At 43.6% G+C, this 15,595-nt stretch overlaps 1 protein-coding gene across 1 annotated transcript in view; it reads right to left on the bottom strand.

Annotated features, from left to right (window-relative positions):
• RYR3 (ryanodine receptor 3) overlaps positions 1-15,595 on the bottom strand; it is a 394,047-nt gene that overhangs the window by 75,684 nt on the left and 302,768 nt on the right. The window contains exons 63-67 of the mRNA XM_007462557.1: positions 12,375-12,424; positions 11,921-11,981; positions 9,772-10,010; positions 8,351-8,432; positions 1-51 (exon numbers count right to left, since the gene is read on the bottom strand). Coding sequence (XP_007462619.1) covers positions 1-51; positions 8,351-8,432; positions 9,772-10,010; positions 11,921-11,981; positions 12,375-12,424 — 483 coding nt within the window. The remainder of the gene's footprint in view (positions 52-8,350; positions 8,433-9,771; positions 10,011-11,920; positions 11,982-12,374; positions 12,425-15,595) is intronic.

Below are 15,595 nucleotides of genomic sequence, written 5' to 3'. Positions count from 1 at the left end.
GGTATGCCACCTGCCAGTGAGGCCAGGCATTCTCCGAGGGCAGGACGTTGCCTGGAAACAAAGAAGTCCATTTAGAAGTGGTGGCACCCCCATGCTGGCCCCATGCATTGGTGGGCCACTTCCCCATAGATGGCTCCCCTGGACAGCCTGGGCCCCAGGCTCAGCAAGGTTGCATCCTCTTCCCCCTCCCTCACCTTTCTCTGGACGCTAACCAATGGTTTACAATGGTCTCACTCCCTGGTACCTAGTTCTTAAGCAGCTAAGGTGATATAATACACTGTGTAGCTTTGTTCTTCTCTCCCAGCATCTCTGAGAGCAAGTTTTGCTGGCATCCAAATTGAATCGGATCTTCCTGGTTCCCAGAATGTTTTGAAATCTTCTGTGTAATTTCTCTGTGTCTGTTCCCTGTGACTGGAGCTTGTGTCCACCAGTGGGAACAGTAGATAATGGGCCCAAAGCACCAATAAGACACAAAACTCAAAAAAGCCTGCTTTGCGAGAGAAACGACAGGTCCTAAAACACATCGCTTGATTTAGATGAAAGAGCTCTGACACCTATTACTTCTCTTTTCTTCCACAAACATTTGTGTGTCCACCATGTATTAAGCTCTGGGTTTTAAGTCCTTCTGTGAAACAAGCAATCAGTCAAAAACAAAATGCCTGGGATTCCTAGTTCAGATTTGTATTTGGATTGGCCAAAAACCCGAACGAACTCTTTGGCCAACCTAGTCGTTCTCCGGCTGAGAGGCGTTGTGCTGCTTGCAGGTCAAAGCACAGCTAGTACTGAAATAGTGTATCCCCCTCGCAGACCTGGGCTTAGCCTTGGAGTTGTACTTTCTAACCCCGCAGGTCCTTTCTGCTAGTGAGATGACACAGCGACAGTGCTGGCTAGAAGGGCCCCATGTGGGGGCTGACATCTGTTGCTTTCTGATGAATGGGAGACCAGAGCCATCTGGTTTGCACCCATCAATATCTTTTCTCTGCCACTCACTGGCATTCAATCACAGACAGACTACATGCCCGCCTCGTGAGTTACACAAGTGATGTCAGTTCCCAAACAACGGGAAAAATTTCTTCAAATAAACCAATAATGTGAGTCCTTTGTTAGACTGTGATACAAAGATAGCTAGTGGAAAATGCAGACAGTAGGTCGATAATGAAGAGTTGGAAGGGCTTACAGGGTTCAGGCTTACAGGGTTGCTGCCTTCCTCTGCGACTGACCAACTCAGACTGAGCGTGGATACTGTGTATATGAAGCCCAGTCGCAGAAGCTTCGGGAGTGGAGGGTGTCAGGCTGCATCTTGGGGGATGTTACAGAACCATCATGGAGAAAACCGCCAGCTAGAGAGGGCACACTTGGAGCCAAGAGCAAACAACCTACTACTGCAATTCTGTGGAAACAGGAAGGCACTCAGTTCTCAGGGTTCCCTTCAGCTCCCACCAAAACCCAAACCCAAGACCGCATTAACTGCCCTTCACTATGACAACAGCCAACAACTCCAGCAGCACCAAGAAGCCAGAAGGTCAAAGCTGCAGGGTCTCTGGATGGGATAACAAGCATTTACTATGGGGCAAGGCAGGGCGATGGCTAGGGGAGTCACTGTTTACTGAGGGGTGAGCGGGGTAGTCCTAACCTTGGCCTTTGGCTTCCAGGTGGTGAAATGAATGCGGGAAGGAAACAGAGAACCCTGATGCAGTATGACAAAATAACACGTCTTTATGGTCTAATTACAAGGATTAAAATCAACCTGCAACTTCATTATAGCACACAGGAAGATACACAGTTGAGCTGGATTAAAAATGTGATCTTAACTGGTCCTGAAAAACTGACTTGACAGGACTATCTGGGGTAGAATCAGAATCTGCAGGGGGCTAGCCTGGGGGTACACAGAACTGTTCTGCTTGAGATGCCAGAGGAATCTACTGGACCAGAGAGAGGAAGGAGGGAGAGGGTGGGTGAGTGAATCGGTAGAAAGCTGTGTATCCCTTGGAATTCCCACACAATCTTAGCCAAGTCAGCAAACTTAGGAAAAATGAGATCTTTTCATTACTTTCAAAGACAATTAATATATATGGTTTTACTCCTTATCTTGGATCTTCTTTTTGGGCTCAGCTTTTAGGGGACCCGCTGACAGCTTATTTGAGCAGATAACTTTCAAATTAGCCTCTAGCAAGCAAGAATGCCCTCAACCGGACAAGCAGCTCTCAGCTAACAGCACAGCCTTGTCCTTCCGTGGAAGGTCTGACTGTTAACGCGCCCCATCCAGGTCTGCTCTGGAGACAGAGCAGCAGCCCCCCTGGGCCCTGTGTGTGCCTCCCGGCTCCATCTGGAGGCTGCATCAGTGGTGGAGGGAGAAAGCAGGGGAGGCAGTGGGGCTGTGGAGACCGCAGAGACCAGGCCTCCTCTCCGGGAAGCTTTGCAAAGCTGATTCACCTCTGAGCAGGCCCTGGCCAGGCCTGTTCTCCCACCTCCCCTTCTCTTCACGTCTTCTTCCCCCATCCCCTCCCTTCTTTGCTACGCTCACCGTGGTGGTGGAGAGGCACGAGAAGAGGCCAACACCCTCAGGGACAGCTGAGCAGAGTGAGGGCCTGGACGCATCCAACATGAGGACACACAGGGGCTGTTTTTTCAGTCAACAGTCTCTCCATTTTAACCAACCCCAGGGGCCAGCCACTCAGGAGAGATACCCCATTTCCTCTCATTAGTCTTGCCTTTTGAGGAGGAAAAGGAAATAAAGAGTTGAGTTACGAAAGGAAAGAAATACCATAGAGAGAGCTTTGAGTAAGGAAACAAAATCTGGGTGAAAATCAGGGATGACCAGGGTAATATCAAATCTGAGAGCAAATTTTACTTGGCCCAGGGAGGGGAACCTTGGAAACAGCTGGTCCTGGGTTGTCTTGGTACTAAACCCATGATTCCTTCCTTTCTCTTTCTCTCACCAAAATGAAAAGTTGTGATCTCCTGAAAGTGGACTTATAGGAAGTTCATCTGATAAAAGGCAATCCTTGGAGCAAAAGACATTTCTCTAGTGCTCTGCGGATTCCCTGACTCAAAGGAGAGGGCCAAGTATAATATTAATGACTGACAAACTGAGTCTCTGCAAGCCCACCACACTGGCATTTTCTAGTCTGGGGCACACAGTGATGCTAATCAGTTGTGAGGGAGAAACAACGGTTCTCCTGGCCTCGCTGTTAGAAGTTCTGTAAAAGTAAAGCCCAGAAGTCTGTCAATTAACGTGCCTGGCTGTGAAATACCAGAGTGAATGACCTTGGTCTCCAGGTCCAAGGGGGACTGAGCCTGGCAAAGGCCTGCTGTTAAAATGCTTCTCTGATCATTAGTGTCCCCCCAGGGGGCAGTGTGGGTATAATAGACCAAGCAGAGCAAGGGCTACAGAAACAGTTCCATGGCAACTGAAGGATCTACTGGAAGTTTATCAGTGGATAGAGAAACTCACTCTCCCCCTACCCACCCACCCCCTGCCTTAGTTCTTATTGCCTAGAACAGTATTTTTCATATAATAGTACTTGGTCAATGCTGACAGACTGAAGACGGTTCAATTTATTTATTTTTTGGTTGCAGTTGATTTACAATGTATCAGGTGTGAGGCAAAGTGATATGGTGTGTGTGTGTGTGTGTGTGTGTATCTATTCTTTTTCAGATTTGTTTCCACTATAGGTTATTACAAGATATTGAATATAGTTCCCTGTGCTCTACAGTACGTCTTTGTTGTTTATCTATGTTATATATAGTAGTGTGTATCTGTTAATCCCAAATTCCTAATTTATCCCTCCCTTCCTGCTTTTCACTTTGGTTCAATTTGTATTTCAGTTCTTGTTACTTCCTAAGTTGACCTCTCAGTTTTATTTCCATGGACTGGGACCTTGCTTCTCAACTGTCTATCATCCGGGACACAGGCAGAGACAAAGTGATCATGGTAATCATAATTATGCCTGCACGTGTCTGGTGCTTTGCAATTTTGGAAGTTCCTTCATGTAAATTCCAGAGGATGCTAAGGAGAGGAAGCAACACGTAGCACAGGGGCAGAAAGTGGAGGCAGAGCAAGGTTCTAGATAGAAATACTAGTAATCTCAGTGGTTTAGGGAAAGCCATGTTTGATCAGAACAAAACTGGTCAAAGGGGGCAAAGCAGGAAGGAAGATATAAACATTTCTAAAGTGTGAAGGCAAAAATAAAGTTTTAATTTGAAATAAAATGGAGAGTCAATGCTTAATGCAGTTAATTACAAAACTTAGTTTTCTTGATGCATCCCCATCAAATGCTCTATCAATTAATCAAAGTATATCCAGATTAAAGAATGTTTAAGTATTCTCCATGTTTAAATATGCGAAAGCCTTTTCCCTACCCTGAAACTTTGTATCTGAAAACTTTGCTTGTCAGTGACCATCTCAGTATTGCCTCAATTAGAAAATATCCCGAAAGAGGTCTCTACTCTGTTTCAATGACTTTTTCCTTCTCACAGTCAACCCTATCACTGAGGTGTCTGAATCTCTTCTATCCACAATGCACTCCAGCTATATTGAGTGGTTCCTTTGCAACCCTACAGACATTCATTAGCCAAAGAAACTTCAGTAAAAGGTGGTAGAGAAATGGTGGGTTTCGTTATATTGGGTTGGCCAAAGAGTTCATTTGGGTTTTTCCGTAACATCTTACAGAAAAGCCAGAACGAACTTTTTGGCCAAGCCAATACTTTCCTCCCTAAAACCCACAAGAGCTGGGGAAAAATTTGGGAAGAAATTTAGATCTATGCTGAAGTTAGAAAATGTGTGATAACTTCACACTGCAAAGTATGGACCAAATCAAGTGAAGATGCTGAAACTGAAACATTCTTTCAAGACCTAGAGCAGAGTGTAGAGATCATTGGAAGTAAATATAGGGATTTTGAGGAGCCCAGGAAAGGAGTCTTGCTTGAAACAACGAGACTTAAGGGTGTGAGCAGGCCCTGGGAGACCTGTTGGGCGTGTGTGGGACTCAGGTTCCATCCTGCAGAGTGGCAGGCAGGACCAGAGTAGGAAGGAGTGTGCATGCCATCTGCCATAACTATGACCTGGACGCCTAGCCTGGAGAACCAGTGGAGGTGACGCAGAGTGAAAGAGTGGGAAGTAACCTGTTTTGTAGCTGCCGCCTCAACTCCTCTAAAGTAGAGAAGAAACATACATTAAATCACTAAGCAAAAGGCCTGTTCTATAGGATGCACCAAGAATTTCACCAACCTCTTATCTGCACCAGCTGTTTACTTTGGTTGAGGAAGGACACCAAAGGATAAGGGTGGATGACTTCTAGGGCTAAAGGCACTGCTGATACAGTGAGAAAGAGTTAGTTCTCAGTCAGCTTCTAGGTTTTGAAGCTGCCCGAAGTTTCAGCCCTGTCCTCCCTCCTCCACTGAACACACATACACGCACACGCGTACGTGCATCATACATGCACTCCTTTTCCTTCTTGAGAACTAGAAATGTACCTAATGACCAAGAAATAGATGAGAAATAGAGTTCAGAGGAAGAATTATCCAGGAAAAAAACAGAAAACTTCTCTCTACCCTCACAGAATATAAGAAGAGATATTAACACGGAGATAGTTTCGGGAAAGAACAATTAGCTAAAAGTTACTGAAGAGAAAATGAGAGATGTGGGAGGTTAAGGAAAAAGCCAATAAATACACATAATTTCGCTCTTTGAACAACGGCTAAGACAAAAAACCCAACAACAATATAATAAAATGAAAGACTCATTAAATAAACGAGGACCTGATTCTGAAGACGGAGGGGGCATATTAAGTTCTGAGAAGTGTAGGGGCTGATACAGAAAGGACAACCCTGGGACACGGTAGTAGTGAAGTGAATGAGCTTCAAGAGCAAAGAAAGAACCCAGCGAGCAGCAGCTTCTCCCCTCCCACGGCAAAGTCACGTGTATGGGGAACAAATCACCGGATCCAAGGAACACACACTGTCAGAACACAAAGAAGCAGAGGCTATACACTTCCGAGGAAGGAGAATTATGACCCAAGGATTTTATACCACGGAAACTGTTCACATATAAAGTCAAAGGATGATAGTCCAAAATATGCAAAGACTCAAGAGTAGGGCTCTTACAGAAGCAACTACATATGATGAATCTGGCCAACCAAGAGATAAATCAAAATAAGAGTTTTGGAATGGGAAAGTCACAGTTCAAAAGGATTGGCTACACACTGAATCGTTTAAATACAAACCAAGGTAAACAACTCAAGGAACATTAGTTCTAGAATATTCCAAAATAAAATGTACATGTTATAAGGAATTACATAGCAAAAAAAGGAAAGGTAGAAAGGATAGAAAGTAGCTAGAAATGTAAATGTACTAAACTTGCTAATCTTTTTTAAAGCAGAGAATTGGTGACTTTATCTAAATGATAAATTAAAAATATGAGTTGTATGATAAATTCAGTTTTTAGCTTCACCCAACAAGACAAAGTTGCAAAGCAATATTATGATCCAACATGTGTAAAAACTTACACATGTAGAAAACACCTGGAATGGTATACACCAAACTGTTACTAGGTGGGGTGGTCTGGGGTGAAGAAAACAGCAGACTTTTAACTTTACATATGTCTGTACTGTTTGATGTCTTTTTTGAACAAGTACGTCTTACTTTCACAATACGAGAGAAAATAAACAAATAAAAGTCATTAATGGTGGCAGCGTCACAACTCGAGGATTTTAAATCTTTATTTCCTTAGTTGCTTCATTAACTAATGGAGAGACAATGGGGGCATATTTGATCTAGGGGCTTCTTCAAGCCTGGCTTTCTACCTGTGTGGAGTATAAAACACAGGCACCAATATTCACAGTGCTGTGAGTATATGAATAAAATATAAAAAGTCATATGAAGACGAATATTTTTCTGGTCTGACATTTCAGAGTTGACCTTTCTTTGAATTTTTTTTTCTTTTTTAAAAAGAGAATAATGCATAAGCTTTTCAAAAAATGGTGTAAAGAAACACATGCACATATAGATGTATGTATATACGCACATAGAAAATGACAGAATAAGAAAAGATATTGAGAAAATATTCACAAATGCTTAATGAAAGTAAAGACACCTTCCCTAAGTGAAATTCTGTATTAAACAGAAAAAGTTTTATTAATTTTCTTGTTGATTTGGTATAAAATATGGTTATGACTTTTGTCTGCCCAGTTCCTATTAAAGGATACAACTATTTATCTATATTTCATGTAAAACAATAAGGAAAGCTACATAACTCTAAGGAATTAAAATCATAAACAAAATAAATTAGTCATTAATTCTCCAGTTGATTTCTTGAACTCTAGAAGCTTCTTAAAAGCAGTAATTATGAAGACATAGACATTCCTTCAACATTGTTTGGTTATTAGCACATGATTTCAAGTCATCAGTTCTTGAGTTCTTGAAGGAGCCCAAGTCTTGTCTTTGCTTTACTGAGAAATTGCAATTAGAATTTATGTAAGTTTCGATGTGAAATAGGGATTTACCGTTGGTTTGTTTGTAAAGGTATCATTAACTGAGGAGGCCCATGGAGCATGGATACCAAGGGGATGTTTAGATTAAATAATTTTAAGCACAGATCCAATTTCTTCAGTATCGTTGACTGAAAAGGCAGAAAAGGGAGAAAACGTCTTCCGAGGATAAGACTAAGTCTAGGGTTTGGCTACCACTGCGTTTGTCTTCCTGATCTTCCCCGTGGATTTAAACAGAACCACACAACACACGGCATTTGATGGTGAGAAGCAGGCAGTCACCGAAGGCCTCCATCGCTCCAGGCAGAGTAGTGAGTAGAGCAGGAACCTAAGCACCTCAGCAAATCTGCCTGTTCAGACTCAAGACCACTGAATAGCATTTATGCGTCCAAAGTGTGGACTTGTCTAAAACTATAGCTAATGTGACAGCTGAGAATGGTAAAGGTCCAGGGCTGTATCACACAGAAACTCATTAAACCCTAAAGCAACTGCCTCACGTCCCTTGAGCTTCTCAGCAAGCTTTAACCACAGGAACTCTGGAGGCTATTTGGAAACTGTGATTATGAAAAAAGAGACACTTCTTCGACATTTTTTTGGCCACCAGCACATGATTTAGCTTGGCTATATTGCTCCTCCAGCCACATACATTCTCCAGCTATCGCCAGGGAAGTCATACATCTCAGAAGCCTCATTAACACATTTTATACTGCCGTAAACATTTCATACCCTAGGCTCAAAATCACCAAGCCATTTCAGTGAGCATTTCGCTTTTGCTGGATTGAAAAGATGCTATTGTTAAATGTTTAAAGACTTAAGTAACACATTCAGCCTGAATGTGTTAGCCTCTTTTGTTCGCTAATTACCTTTCAACATAGATGTTCTTTCCTGTCCCAAGGGAGTAGAGGCTGCACAGTATATGGTAGCATGAAATCTGCACGTCACCCACTGAAAAGACCAAACAAGAGCTGTCATTCCTGTTCATCAATCCCAGTGGCCCACCTCCTGCATACAGAAAGGGTCTGCAAACAGAAAACACATGGTGGCATCACCTAAGAGCCAAAGAGCTCTCTTTCTCTCTTTTTAACAAATATAGCCCCTCTCTACTCAAATGCCAGTTGCTGAATTGGGAGAGGAAACACCAACGGAAAAACACCCTCCATTGAGCATCCCAAGTCCTTTGTAGGACTCCTGATACAGATCACATTGCTTCTCAGGGAAAGGAATCATTTGACCAATGAGTCCTTCCATATGGGTATTTTTTTCCCCCTCCAACAGAGGGAGACACTGTAATCAAATTTTATCCAGAGCACTATTTCCTTCTTTTGAAAGGAAGAATGCAAGAAATCAAAGAAGTTTGAATGAGCTTTTTGTTCCTTTCTTAGGGAGATATGTACAATGTCCCTACCTCTGCAGAGACAGAGCAAAATTCCTCGTGTCCACCTGTTCCAAGTTCTCTGATGGACGTTTCTCAAAAGGTAATTCAGTTGTATCATGATTTTGCCATGTTTCCCAAGGGAAGGGCGTGTTTCGCTTAGGAACTTAATGGGCAGGCTACGTGCCTCTATTAATGTATGGAACTCACAATAAGGCTGGAACCAATTTAACATAAAGAGAACTAATTTTATTTTTCAACAAGGAAGTGCGTTGTGTCCGTGACACAGAATAGTGAGTTTGAATGTTCCCCTACCTGTCCCCCTAACCCCATGGAAATAACTGATTTTCCCTGTCGAAGGCTGTGGAAGACACAGCCTTGGCTACTGACAACTGGTTAAACTAATTAAATCATGTGCCACCGTTTAAAGTGTGAAACTGAAGCTTGGTGGCAGTATAAGCGGGCTGGACATGGTACCAAATGCAAAAACTAAAAGAAAACCAACCAACTACAGTCTTCTTCGGGAGGCTTAGACAATGAAATGTTAGCAGCTCCTCTTTGCTCCTGGTATCCAATGAATTGGTGGTCTGGGAGCAACCTATATCTCTTGCTGGATTTCTCAGATAACCTTTTCAAATTAAGTGAGAACACAATGGCTGAGAGCTAAACCAGTGGGTGGAAAATTCTGGTCCTGAAAAACAGTGGGAAAAGATGAAATATTATATACTCAGATTTGGGCATTTCTTCCCCTCCAAGAGTCTACTATTTCATTTTTAAATCTAAGAAGGAAAAAGTGTGGAAGAGTTATCTCTACTCTGTCCTCAAGGTCAGCCTAAGGGAATGAGCCACACACTTCCTGTTGATCTGTGGCCAGATGCACATGAATCCATGACGGACAGCAGGCTGACTCACAGAGTAAATCCACCCCGAACTGATGCTGAGCCACATGCTCAAAGATGGACTTCAGGATGGGGAGCAGAGCCACCGTGGTGTAGTTTATATTCTGAGAGACGCCTTTAATCTGCGTTCTGGAATGGGTAAACTTGCCAAGCTTCAGATTTTCTGAAGTCTTCTCTAAGTCTTCGGCTGCATTTTCAAAGAATGCTCGTAACCCGGCCTTCACCAGCTCTGAGCCTGACTTCATGACTGTCCTGAAAGCAAACAATGTTCAAAACCAGAAGCATAATCTGAATCTTTGGCCAACCCCCTTCTTGAGACTGGTGACTTGCAGTGCAACCTGGGCAGACATTTGACACCCCAGTCACCTGGAAGACACCGAGTCGTCGTCGGGAGAGATGGAGACAGTGGTTATTAGCATCCGAAAAGAAACTGGGATCCACAAGCCCAAAGGGCGGGGTGTGGGGGTGTGGGGTGTGGGACGGATGGAACTGGAAGGCATGCTTGATTTGAGGGAATGACTGCTCAACTCTTAGGAAATGGCAGGACGACTTTAGAAAGAAACTGATATTGGTCACCTGCTATCTATATAGTATTGCAGCTGGCTACATTCTTCTGCAAATATCTAATTAAAAGGAGGGCGAGGGGAGCTTTTCTTGCAGCTCCACATGGGCTCAGCAACTTTCATAAGGACTAGTTAGAAATATTAGCTCTCCTGTGATGTAGGACCTCTTAGAGAGAGAGAACAGAGAATTAAATCAGCTGAAGCTTAGATTTCTATCACTTTTCAGGGATGTTCTAGCTTGGAGAAGGGGAGTGGTGAAGAGCCAGCCCCTTTTAAAACAGACAGCTCAATCACACCACCGAAAAAAACATGTGGGAATGGAGATTAGCTATGGGTACCTGGGGCTTTCCCTTAAAACTATTTTATAAAACTTAGAACTGGAACAAAGCCTACAAGTCATCTATCATTTTCCATATTCCTACATCTTATTCACAAGATTATGACAGACTTGCTATAAGGACAGATGCTTTTTATCTACAGCATTTTCATGATAACCATCCAGCCCATCAGAAAAATAAAAACAAGGAAATAAAGTCAGTGAGGCTTTGCTGTAAGTATTTATGAACCATCCTCCTCAGGTTTTCTCAGGAATGACTACGGAAAAAAAAAAAAAATGCAGGTCGGTACGTTTAAGAAAGAGGACTCTCTCTTAAGGCATTTTGCATGCTTTTGGGAATAAAGATTCCTCGTCCCAATTGCATCCCTGGGATGCTCTGGCCTGGGCGTGAAAATGTTGTGCTGTCTTAACATCTCCACAACATGTTTGCTTCTCTCCGACGCTTGAAAATCCCCTTTAACTACCCTTAACTTTTTTTTAATAAAAACATTCTTAGTTTGTAGAGAATTTTCATCATCTGGCCACTCTTTTAGGCTGGTGCCCCTCTTCTGCGTTGGGTTTGGGGATGTGTGTCCTCCTCTCAACTCTGACAAGGCCCCTGCCTAATGAGCGTGTTAAAGAAAACTCCCTGTCCGTTATTTGCACTGTTTCTCTTTTTGATCTCATGAAATAATTTATGTTTATACCACCAGAATATATATACACAGACACACACACACATACACATATATGTATGTATGTGAAAGAAAAGGAAGACTTCCTTTCTTGTTCAGCCATCTTCCCCATCAGACCCTCAGGTCATGGGCTCGAATCTATCTTTGTCTTTGATCTTCTGGTAATCACATCCCCTCCTTGGCCATTTTGAATTCAGAGTGCTACGGGTCCCCTCTCCCAGGATTCTTATGGCATTGCCACCCATCAGGCAGCTCTTCCTTTTTCTTTTTTCGTGGAGAATTAGATACGAAGTGGTACTTTGCCACGTTACATATTTCATCTTCTGAAAGATGAACTTCTCAGTAAGAGAAGACAAGAATTGATCAAATGCTCAGCTTTCGGTATCTGCCATGACGGTGGCTCTCCATCATGTGAGCTGAGAAACAGAGTGTGCTAACGTCACGGTGGAATCCGCCTTTTCCCCATCTTCCCTTTTCTCCCCAGCTCCTGCATAATGGTGACACATCTCCTCTTCAGTACAATAAGCAAGGAGAGAGGGTCAGAGAGGGAGTCCTGAGAAACTACTGGAAAATTCTGGGCACACTTACCTTGTGTCAAGTGTCTGAGCTAAGATGTGAAGACAGCTCACCATTGTAGTAGAATCGTTCCCTAAAATCAAAAATATCACCTGTGACTCCCCAAAGCATTCAGCCTGTCATTTAAACACAATCTTCTCAATAAGCATAAACAGCCCAGCTTTATTAACCACCAACACACAAAGTGCCAGGTCTCCGTTCGGGGCCAAAGCATTTATCTCTGGCCTGACACATCGCTTGATGATGGAAGTTAGAGGCAGGGCTTAAAGCATCCATTGGCGTGGAAAATCTGAGCTGTTCAAGGGGGAGAGAGGGGTTTATCATACTTCAGACCAACTTTCTATGGCAAATTTAGGTGACACCTTAGTCCTAAGGCTCAGCTCGTCTGCAGGAGCCACAGATGAAGGCAAAACACAAAGTTCAGGATAATTACAGAGGGTGAAGCCTTTAGCAATACTTCTCTTACCAAAGAGGGAAATCCTATGTCGAACAAGAGCAGCGAGTTTGCAGAACAGGCTGAAGCAGAAAAGAATGAAAGTCAGAAAGGGACAGAGATTCAAGGAAGACTCATTTGTACCCCACCCCTTGGCCCCTGTGCAGTAAAACAAAGTGCCTAGTACAGTACCCCGGGAAGATGCACTGTGTTCCCCTCAAAGAGTCCTCTGGACCACACTAGGACAACATGTGGTTCCCACTGTCTTGCTGGAGAATCACGAGAGGTACCTTGCGGGCAGAAAACAATCCTTCTGCAGCAAGTACCATGTTTTGCAATGAGCCACCTGTTGCGAGCCACCTCTTGCAAACCACCTCTTGCTATAGCGTACTATATGTTGAAAGGTTCATCTGTAGAACATTCATGGATAAACGAGGATTCTGGAAGGAAGCATGATTTTTCCATTACTGCAGTGGACTGCAAGCCCTTTCTGTAGCCTTCACTCGGGGGAACAGGGTGTGAGGCCTTAGTTGGAGGTGCGCAAGATGGTGGGATTGGAAGAAAGTTAAAGGTTCAGGTATGGGCAATACTGTGTTGAACCAGAAACATTTCAAGAGATGGCTTTTCCCTGACATCTCCATTAGCCTATAGGCCTGACTGGGTTGCTGTCCTATCTGTGTCTTTGAAGCTAGGACATCTCATCTGCTATGCTTTTGTGTTTTTTGACCCTATTCCATGCTTTCACCCATACTGTCTACCATGGAACCCCTAGGAGTCCAGTTGTGTCTTACTGTTTTACTTTCCACAGTGTCTAATAGAGGGCTTTGTGCAGCTAGCAAAGAGCCCGTGGATGTTTCTGAACACACTCCTGATGGCCCCTGTCTAGAGGCACTATGGCCATCATTTGACCCGTGTTGCTGAAGTTCTTGGGAGGATATTCCCCAGAACGCTGACATTACTTGACATTGGCACAGCTAGGTAAGAACTTAGCAATCCCTTCAGAAAGCAGTCCCACCTGGTGGAACAGAAGGAGGGGGAGTAAAATAAAATCACCTGGTACAAGCCTTGGGCTGCCAAGGTGAGACCTAGCTGAAGTCCTTCCCAAGATCTTCTTAGAAGTCATGGGCGTCTTGCCCCACACAGGGCAAAAACCTTTAGGGGACAGCTCAAGTAGAGAAGCAGCCAAAGTCTCTGCTGGTTAGTCATTTGTTTTTGCAGGGGAAATAAGTTGGAAACACTGGCCTAGAGCTTAAGAGAGCTCAGAGTAAGTTAACAGAAATTTGGCAGCCAGCGAGTGTGAAATTAAATATGAACTGCTGCTTCTTTTCCCCGGATGTTTTTTTTTTTTTTCAGAGTTATGTATCGGATGAAAACTCATGGAGTTGGCGGAGGTCCTGGAGGAATATGAGTTTCTGTGGCTCTGCCAGGACTAGCTGGGCTGTCGTGGTGAAGCGACCTCATCCCGCTCTGTGTTTTAGCTTTCTCGTCTGTAGTCAGCGACTAATCACATGACCCTTTTAGTCTGTAGAATTAGGGGCTGATAAACTCAGTTATTTCTGGCAAAATGCTTCAAAATGAACCCACTCTGAATAAATACAAAATAACATTTTTCTAACTAAAGCAGATCCTTGGGTTGTTTGATCCTAATATAAACGTGGTTCCCCTGGCTCTCAGAAATGCTTTCTCAGGTATGTCAAGGCCGGGGACTGAAATTTCCAAAGGCCCTTTTTTGTTGCCTGTGGGACCCACGATTCAAGCAGAAGCACTGTCCTTCACCCAGAGTTATGAGGGGCCAGAGTCCCCAGGCGCCTCTCTCTCATCTCAGAATTAGAAGGTGATAAGTTAAAGAGATCCCAGGGGAGAGATTCCGGAACGCACTGGTAAATTGCATCAGATGCAGAAGAGGTGGGGTACGGGTGAAGGCTGGGAACCAAAGGGGTCTGGGAAGGTGAGCACGGTCAGTGCCCATATGGCCACTTCTATGGGAGGGCGGCGGGCACACTGACGGATCTGAAAGCTATTTGCAAGGCCGATCAGCGAGCTCCAGCTTGTATTCCAGCTGTGACAAATGGTGCCTGGCTGAACAAATGTTACATTTCCATGAATTAATACCCTAAGAAAAACAGATGAAGAGAACAGACACACCTGCCCTCTGTTGGCTTATCTGAGTATCTCACTTGGCTCTTCATTTCCTTAACTTCTTACAAAAAACACCGGTGTGTCATGAAAATATCTAGGAAATCTTGGGTCAGTAACTGATTCTAAGTGTATCTCATTTCGACATCATGCGCTCCTCCCTGCTTAACAAATATTAATGTCAGAAGTAATTACAGTGTAGAGAAAATGGCACTCGATCCGGATAGAGAGGGCTATGCTTTCATTCTTGCCCTAACTTACTACCTGGGTCACTTTAGGCACTGGAGTGAACCTGCCCAAATTGCCCAGTTTCCTCATCTGCAAAGTGGAGATCATAACACACGGGTGGTTCTTGGAATTTAAAGCACTGTGGTGTTTCGCAATGATATTTCCACAGGTGGGCAATAACTTGTGCATATCAAAAATCGAGCTCACTGCTGAGCCATGCTGTGCTTGATGAATGTTAGCTAAATCCTAAGGTTGAATATCCTCCCAAAGATGGTGATATTCAATGGCTGGGCCCTTATAAAATATAAAGTACATTGCTCACCGTCAGTGGATGCCAGGGATAGACTGCCTTTATTGCAGTCCTTAACTCTTTGCCATTTAGAAGTCTAATCCATCCCTTGTCATTCGTAAATCAAATACAGAGAACCTGAGGCATAGTGGTATCCACTTGTAGCCTGATCATGAAGCACCTGGTTTGTTCTCAGCTCTGCTGAGGCATCTACGTGTCATGCCTAGTGGAATAAGAAGGGAAGCTGGTGCTTTTGATGAAAGTTTGTTTCCTGCTAGGAATTTAAATTGAATTATGTCACTCTAGATTTCAAATCTCGGATCATCCACACCAGGACTTGTAAGATCTGATTCCTTAAAAAAAATTTAAGCTTAAAAAGCCTGAGAAGAATGAGACTGAAAACAGTATTAATCCGTTTCTTCTCAACGTTGTGTGTTTGCTTTTGCCAAGCTTCAGAATTACCTTCTCCTTGTTCTAAATGTTATTTCAGGATAGAAGCTGACCTGAGTATATAAGTCTCCCCCAAGCCCTACTGATACCCCCAAACAGTGTACCTCTCTTGGTTGCCAAAATAATACACAGATAAGTGTGAATAAAGTCA

Source organism: Lipotes vexillifer, unplaced genomic scaffold, assembly GCF_000442215.2.
Source record: "Lipotes vexillifer unplaced genomic scaffold, Lipotes_vexillifer_v1.1 scaffold164, whole genome shotgun sequence".
In the NCBI taxonomy this organism is placed as follows: domain Eukaryota; kingdom Metazoa; phylum Chordata; class Mammalia; order Artiodactyla; family Lipotidae; genus Lipotes; species Lipotes vexillifer.
The sequence above is the reverse complement of the archived record's forward strand: the minus strand, read 5'-3'. Positions and strand labels throughout refer to the sequence as shown.